This window comes from Perognathus longimembris, chromosome 3 (assembly GCF_023159225.1).
Source record: "Perognathus longimembris pacificus isolate PPM17 chromosome 3, ASM2315922v1, whole genome shotgun sequence".
NCBI classification, from domain to species: Eukaryota; Metazoa; Chordata; class Mammalia; order Rodentia; family Heteromyidae; genus Perognathus; species Perognathus longimembris.
This window is the reverse complement of record NC_063163.1, coordinates 64,331,013-64,339,147: the sequence shown is the minus strand read 5'-3', so window position 1 is coordinate 64,339,147 and position 8,135 is coordinate 64,331,013. Positions and strand designations below refer to the sequence as shown.

Sequence of the window (8,135 nt, the reverse complement as noted above, 5' to 3'; positions counted from 1 at the left end):
CCCTCGAACCGCACGGACTCCTGCGCCCAGGGGAGGCCCGGCGAGCCCCAGCCAATGCACACCCCTCTCATGTATTTATTCAGCCCCTACGCATCTCCCCAATAAAGACCAGCAAGCACCCCTGGGTTGTCTGTGCTTATATGGGAGTCCCGAGCCTTCTGCCTTCGGCCTTCTCCAGAACAACGCTCCATCGCTGCTGTCCATGCTTCCTGCCAGCCTTCCTAGCCAGCAGCTTTCCATCCTTATCATTCAGGCCTGGGGTTGAGGCATAAAGGAGTTAGCTAGGCGGGTGCTGGTGACTCATGCCTATAATCCTAGCTACTCGAGAGGCTGAGATCACAGGATCGTGGTTCAAAGACAGCCTGGGCAGGAAAAGTCTGTGAGACTCTTCTTTTTTTCTTTCTTTTCCTTTGTCATTTGCGGGGCTTGAACTCAGTGCCTGGGTTCTGTCCCTGAATTCTTTTACTCAAAGCTGGCTCTCTACCACTTTGTTTTGTTTTGTTTTTGTTGCCATTCCTGGGGCTTGAACTCAGGGCCAGAGCACTGTCCCTGGCTTCTTTTTGCTCAAGGCTAGCACTCGACGATTTGAGCCATAGCGCCACTTCTGGCTTTTTCTATATATGTGGTGCTAAGGAATTGAACCCAGGGCTTCATGTATACGAGATGAGCACTTTACCACTAGGCCATACTCCCAGCCCTCTCTACCACTTTGAACCACAGCACCACTTCCGGCTTTTGAGTGGTTAATTGGAGATAAGTGTCTCCTGGGGACTTTTCTGCCTGGGCTGGCTTTGAACCGTGATCCTTAGATCTCAGCCTTCTGAGTAGCTAGGATGACAGGTGTGAGCCATTGGCGCCTGGCCCGGTGAGACTCATCTCCAATTAACCACCAAAAAGCTGCAAGTGGAGCTGTGGCTCAGATGGTAGAGTGCCAGCGCCTAATCCCCGGCTGGGGAAGGGAGGGGAGGCCTTAGCCACACAGTACCGGGCAGCAGCACTTGCTTTATTTAGCTGGAGCAAAATGTGCGTGTGTCACAGATATGTATTTTGTGGGAGCCACAGCAGGGTCCTGGGGTTCAGGCTTGGGACCTGGGCTCAGCCTCGCCCCTTACCCTTGCGATGCTTCTGTGGGTCTTCCTCGTGGCGGTGGTGCGGGGAGGCCCAGGGGGGTCTCTTCCTGTGAGTGGGGTCCCTGGAGTCCCGAGTCCACGGCCGGCGCCCCCCTTCCCGGGGCTCCCAGCGCCGGGGCAGGGCTTCCCGGGGCTCCCTGAAGGCTCGGGGCCTCTCTTCCTTCCGTGGCTTCTCTCTGCGTGGCCTCTCTTCCTTCCGAGGTCTCTCTCTTCGCGGCTTCTCCTCTTTCCGTGGCTTCTCCTTCCTCGGTCGTTCTTCCTTCCTCAGCTTCTCCTCCTTTCCAGGCCCTCGGTGGCCGAGGGGCGTTGGCTCCTCCCCAGGGGTCTCCCCAAGCTCCACCTGGCTGTCCTCTGAAGCCTGGGGAGCCCTGGGCTTGTCCTCCGCTTCCACCTGGGGCGCGTGGGGCTCGGGTTGGGGCGCAGACGGTTCTGATGGCAGCGCCCCGGCTGCAGGCTTAGGCTGCATCAGGGAGAGTGGAAAGGACCGGGGTCAGGACTCCCCTCCGGGAGGAGCGCCCCGCTGCCGCTCGCCCTAGATGGTAGCAAGGAAGGGCTTACCCGGGGCAACACTGGCTTTGGGGGCGGTGAGCTGGGCGGGATCCACGGCTCCTGCACAGGTGCTGGAACCGCAGCTTCTCCAACCACAGCGTCTGAGGGGCGGGGGGAAGTGGGTCAGCCTGGTGGCAGGGTGGGGTGGGGGGGGGGTGAGGGGAGCACAGACCACACCCAGACCACACCAGCCACTCTCCTCTCTCCAACCAGAGCTCTCCTCCCAGAGGGCAGAGGAAGCAGCCTGCACTGTAGGCTTCCCTGGCTCCCTAATGGAGAAATGGAGAGCCCCCCTTTCCCCTCTGCGCCTCGCTGTTTCCTAGGCAAAAGGGAGTGGCTCTCCTTCAGGATTCTCTGGAGGGGCTGAGCCGCTCACATCTGTAATCCTAGCTACTCAAGAGGCTGAGATCTGAGGGTTGAAGCAGCCTGGGCACGAAAAATTCCTCTCTCTCCCCCCCCCACTCTCTCTTTGTTTCCCTCCCTTCCCCCTTTATTGACATGCTATATGTAACCCAGACTGGCTTCAAACTCACCATCTTCCTGGCTCCACAGTCCTGGCACTATATGGCTATGCCATCACCGAATTCTTTTTCTTTTTCTTTTTTTGCCAGTCCTGGGGCTTGGTCTCAGGGCCTGAGCACTGTCCCTGGCTTCTTTTTGCTCAAGGCTAGCACTCTACCACTTGAGCCACAGCGCCACTTCCCAGGGCTTCATGTATGCGACTGGACCCACTAGGCTATATCCCCAGCCCCCCCCCCCCAGACTCTTATCTCCAATTAACCACCAAAAATCTAGAAGCACCTAGACTTTAAGTTCAAGCAAGAAGAAGAAGAAAAGGAGAAGGAGGGAGGAGGAGAAGAAGAGGGAGGGAGGAGGAGGAGAAGGAGAAGGAGGAGGAGGAGAAGGAGGAGGAGGAGGAGGAGGAGGAAAAGGAGGAGGAGGAGGAGGAGGAGGAGGAGGAGGAGGAGGAGGAGGAGGAGGAGGAGAAGTAGAAGGAGGAGGAGGAAGAGTAGCAGCAGCACAGGCAATTCCGCATACTACTAAAAAGGGATTGGAGGCTGTTCATAAGACCCATGCTGGGATAAAGGGGCTGCACAAGTTCATGCTGAAAGCAGGAGGGACCCATGTGAGAGACCAAGAAAGCCCAGGCTTGACCTTGGGAGTGGATGAGGCCTAACAAATGGCTAATGGTCAGAGCCTATTCACAAGAAGAGAGGTCCCCAGTAAAAGGCTTAGGACGGGTAGGGGGTTGTTCAAGGGTTAAGGAAAGGAGCAGGTGTGGGTGGCCAGAGGTCAGTATGTGCAGGACTCAGTCCTTAGAGAGAAGGTGTGCACGTACCCTCCCCCCATAGTGGGTTTAAAGGCCTTTCCTGGAGCAGGGGATACACAGGTCAGTCCTAACCTTACTTCATCTCTGGGGGAGGCCAGGCTCACCTCGGCACAGCTGGAAAGCCGAGCCCAGCAGAGCCACCAGGGAGGCCAGTACCAGGACCTTGTTGAGTGACAGATCTCCCCAGGGCAGCTCCTCGCTCAGGACCGGGGGTGGTGGCGGTGGCGGCAAGGGTGGTGCAGTCTGTGATTTCTTGCGTGGGGGGCCACTGCGGGGGCCTGCAAGGGCAATTGTGAACTACTCACTGGTCCCCAAAGTGGCTGCTGGCTCTCCAAGTGTAGGGAGCACCAGAAAACCTGCAACATGGCCCCTGTGGGCACCTCTGGCTGTGCCTGGGGCCCAATGCCCCCATCTGTGGCATGGTGCTTTGTGTAATCAACAGTCACTGTGCGTTATATGTGGAGTTACTCAGCCAGAATCCTCCCCCAGCTTGCCCCTGAGCCCCTCAAATTCGAGGACCCAACCCCAGGCTGCTCTCCATACCAGTCCTGGCTCACGTCACCTCATTCATGCCAGCTAGAAACTCACTTGCTCCAGTTTTTGTTGTCTCCTTTCCTGGTCCTGGGCCCTCACCAGCTACAGACTCCTTTTCCATCTTTTTGGGCCTGGCCTCCACACCACCAGCTGCAGCCAGTTCTTGAGGGTCCTATAGGGGATCCAGAGACATTCTGAAGGGTCTTTGTTCTGAGCCAACCCAGCCCTTCCTTTGGGATGCAGAATGTCCCCCTCCCTCCTTGGCCAAACTTCCTCCCCAGCTCCAAGAATCCCAGCTACTCACATGGGGCCAGCTGCTGGAGTCTGCCAGCCTGGCTGACGCTATTGGTGAGAAAAGAGACAGTCAAGATTATGGGATGGTGTCAGGTGCCAATGGCTCACACCTCTAACCTAGCTGTTCAGGAGTCTGAGCTCCAAGGATCCAGGTTGAAGCCATCTGGGCAGAAAAGTCTTTGAGACTCTTATTGACAATTAACCATCAAAATGTTGGAAGTAGAAGTGCAGCTCAAGTGGTACTGTGCTAGCCTTCAAAAAAAAAAGCTAAAGGATCCAAGAGCCAGTCACACTTGTAGTCCTAGCTCCTCAGGAGGCTGAGATCTGAGGATCACTATCCAAAGCCAGCCCAGGTAGGAAAGTCTGTGACACTCTTATCTCCAATGAACCACCAGAAAACCAGAAGTGGGGCTGTGGCTCAAGTGGTAGAGCTCTAGTCTTGAGCTAAAGAGCTCAGGGACAGTGCCAAGGCCCAGAGTTCAAGACACACGACACCCCCCCCCCTCAAAAAAAAGCTAAAGGACAGAGCCCAGGCCCTGAATTCAAGCCCCAGTACTGGCACCAAAAAAAAAAAGATTGTGGGATGCCCAGCCCAGTTCCACCTGCCTTGCTTCCCACTTTGCCTGTGCTAGGCATAAAGTGGTATGCCTGCTTAATTTATTTTATTGTTAGTTTTTATTTATTTGTTTGTTTAGTCTGTTTTGGGGCTTGAATTCTGGGCCTGAGGACTGTCTCTGAACTCTTCAGTTCAAAGCTAACGCTTTAGCACTTGAGCCATAGCTTCACTTCCGGTTTTCTGGTGGTTCACTGGAGATAAGAGTCTCACAGATTTTCTTGCCCAGGTTGGTTTTGAACTGTGATCCTCAGATCTCAGCCTACTAGGTAGCTAGGATTACAGGCCTGAGCTCCTGGCACCCGGTTGCTAGTTTTTTAATGGTGCTAGTTCTAGGGCTTGGACTAAGGGCCTGGGCACTGCCCCTTTGCTTTTTCACCCAAGGCTGGTACTCTGCCACTTGAGCCACACCTTAGCTTCCAGCTTTTAATGGAGATAAGAGTCTCACAGACTTTCCTGCAAGGGCTGGCTTCAAACCTCAGATCTCAACCTCCTAAGTAGCTAGGATTGCGGGTGTGAGCCATTGGTACCTGGCATGATATGGTTATGTTAAGGATGAGAAAGGAAGCTGGGCTTTGGTGGCTTATGCCTATAATCCTAACTACTCAGGAGGCTGAGATCTGAGGATCATGGTTCAAAGCCAGCCCGAAACAGGAAAGTCCAGGAGACTCTTATCTCCAATTAACCACTCAAAAACTGCAAGTGGCACTGTGGCCCAGGTGGTAGAGCATTAACCTTAAGCTGAAGAGCTTAGGGACAGTGCCTAGGCCCAGAGTTTAAGACCCACAACCAACAATTAATCAATTGATCAATAAAAATCTCTGCATATCACCTTTATAATGACAATAGAAAATTTAAAATAATAGAAAAAAATAGAGAGAAACAGATGGAGCTCAGAGACAGCTTTGCCCAAAGACAAACAGCACTTGAGTAGTAGGCTAGAACTCAAAGCTAGATCTGCGTAGCCAGCACCTGTACTATTGATAGACCACTGAGGGGCTCTGAACTGGACTCCAAGCGCAGTTTAGCCAGTCTAATGTGGGACAAGTGTCTGGGGCTAAGCCATGTGGCTCATCAGGGTGGTCCAGGTACCTCGAGCCTTGTTTTCCCGTGGTCGGCCTGGGCAAGGCTCCAACAGCGCAGAGAGGTCGTCGCTGACCAGGCAGCTGCCCAGTCCTCCATCCAAATCCTCCAAAGCTCTGGTTGTCATGGAGACTGGAGCAGCAGCAGATCCAGAGTATGGCTGGGAGAGGATGTAAAAATGGGTTCGTGTGTGTGTGTGTGTGTGTGTGTGTGTGTGTGTGTGTTGGTACTAGGTAGGGCTTGAACTCAGAGCCTGGTCATTGTCCCTTAGCTTTTTCACTCAAGGTTCATGCTGTACTATTTGAACCACGGCTCCACTTATGGCTTTTTTTTTTTTTTTTTTTTTTTTTTTAGTGATTAATTGGAGATAAGATTCTCATGGACTTTCTTGCCCATCCAGGCTGGTTTGAAACCATAATCTTCAGATCTCAGTCTCTGGAGTCACTAAGATAGGCATGAGCCATTGGTGCCTGGCCAGAAAGGGATTCTTGCCCTGTCATACTTGGTTGTGACCCTGGGGCTCTGGGAAGGAATCAAGCAGCCCCTTTCCCTTGTCTAGAAGCGTCCACTGAGCCCTCTCTCCGTCCAGTGGCCTTCGTTCGGCATGTTCAGTCTTGTATGACCTCAGGACCCTATGAGGGCTTCCTCCTACCTCCCCCAATGCCTGCCTTGGGCCCCTTCCCTATAGCCCATCCTCTGCAGCCCTCCAGCAACCCTAAATGCAGGAGTGAAGGATGTTGGGGCTCAGAGAGGCCTGGAACCCACCCAAGGTCACACAGCAATGAGTCAGAGACACATAGCCCACATCAGAACACCAAGCCCTAGGGCCAGCTCATGTTCTCTGAGACAAGGGACTATTTTTATCGAGTGTCTAAGGCCAGCAGGACAGGACAGCCTGTGGCCCAGCTCTTCCCTGGTCTAAGCTCCCAGGGTGGTCTCCCTCTAGACCATCCTCTTTCATTATTCCTGGTACCAAGCTCTTCCCCCCTCCCCCTCCCTAAGTAACTCCATGAAGCTGGGGGCCAAAGTCACAGCAGTGACCACCAGCTTGGCCCTGGCTATAAGGATTGACAGGGGAGGAGGGTCTTGGGCTCTTCCCACCCTGATACTAGGTTTCCTGCTCCTCTCACCACCCCTGTTCCCACAGGGAAGATAGGGAAACTGAGGCTGGAGAGCCAGTCAGTGGCCAGAGGTCTTGCCAAGCTGGAAGTCAGACCCAACACCTTGCTTTTTGCTTTTTTAGGGTCCCCATGGCCTCTAGCTACTAGCATTAATGTGTCCCCATCCTTGAGGGAAAAGGCCACCCTTCCCTAGGCTTCTGAAACCATAGTGGGGGGAGGGGATCAGCATACAGGGAGAGAGGAACCTGGGCCTCTAGGTGTAAGGGGTTGGCAGACACAGGAGCTGGGGACCATCGTGACCCCTGAAGATAACCCTCCCCGAGACCCTGGGCACCCAACCTCCGCCCAGGTCTTTTCCAGCCCCTCTTACCCCTCAGCCTCCGCGCTAGGCCTGGCGAGCAGGATGGAGAATGGGAGGGTATCCTGGAGACAGACAGCAACAGGTGGCTGGGCACAGCTGGGGGACCAATCAGTGAGGGCTGGCGGAGCCAGGGGGAGGGGCTGGGAGGAGGTCACTCTCCCCTACCACTGCAGCAGGACAGGGAGCTGACCAAGGAGTGACCCCTTGTTCCCTCTTCTCCATTGGGCGGCCTACCAAGGGGACACGGCTTCTGAGCCTGGTAAAGCGGTACCACAGGAGTTCCCCCTTCCCTTTGTGATTTGATTAGCAAACCTTTATCTCTGTGTGCGCATATGAACTCAGAGCCCGGGTGCTGTCCTTTAGCGTTAATGATAATCCAGTGTGGATGGAACAAACCATCGGTAGGCATTTGAGTGGATCTTTGGTCTGCTATGACTTATGCTGCCCAGGCTCTGAGTTGAAGCCCCAGTACTAGCATACAACACAAAAGAAAAGTAAAAAGAACCTCAGCTGGGTGCCAGTGACTCAGAGCCTATAATACTAGCTACTCGGGAGTCCAAATTTTGAGGATCAAGGTTCCAAGCCAGCCTGGGCAGGAAAATCCATGAGAATCTTATCTCTAAGTAATCAGCAAAGACCTGGGAGTGGAGCTGTGGCTCAAGTGGTAGAGTCTGAGCACAAAAGCTCAGTGACAGTGTCCAGGCCCTGAGTTCAAGATCTCCAGGACTAACAACAACAACACTCATGAATTTCTAGGGCTGGTTTCTAACCACAGTCCTCTGATCTCAGTCTCATGAGTAGCTAGGATTACAGCTGTGAGCCACTGGGACCTGGCTCTTGGCACCTTTTTGTTTTCTGGCTATCCCAGTGTATCTAAAGCATTGTTGTCTCTGGTAGCCTCACTTTCATTTCCCTGGTTTGTAACATCTTCCATTATGATGGGTCTTCTTCCTTTCATAGCCTTTTCTGGAAGACAGAGGTCTTTCTGTGCCTCTCTCATAGCTGGGATGATATTTGACCACGTCAAGTTTATTGAATAAGGTGAAGTCTTGTTAACTTTTTCCCCAGGCCAGCCTCTGGTCATTGACCTTCTCTGATCTCCTATCTCCCCCAAGTATCT

The 8,135-nt window shown here is 53.7% G+C and overlaps 1 protein-coding gene across 1 annotated transcript; it reads right to left on the bottom strand.

Moving 5' to 3' along the window:
- Window positions 1-982: 982 nt before the first annotated feature.
- Jsrp1 (junctional sarcoplasmic reticulum protein 1) lies at window positions 983-7,072 on the bottom strand. Its single transcript, XM_048341703.1, has 7 exons — window positions 7,025-7,072; window positions 5,543-5,693; window positions 3,848-3,885; window positions 3,598-3,715; window positions 3,114-3,287; window positions 1,689-1,780; window positions 983-1,590 (listed from the first exon to the last, which is right to left on the bottom strand). Exons 2-7 carry the CDS (start codon window positions 5,658-5,660, stop codon window positions 1,096-1,098), a joined length of 1,035 nt encoding a protein of 344 aa, XP_048197660.1. The 5' UTR covers window positions 5,661-5,693; window positions 7,025-7,072; the 3' UTR covers window positions 983-1,095.
- Between the last annotated feature and the right edge of the window lie 1,063 nt (window positions 7,073-8,135).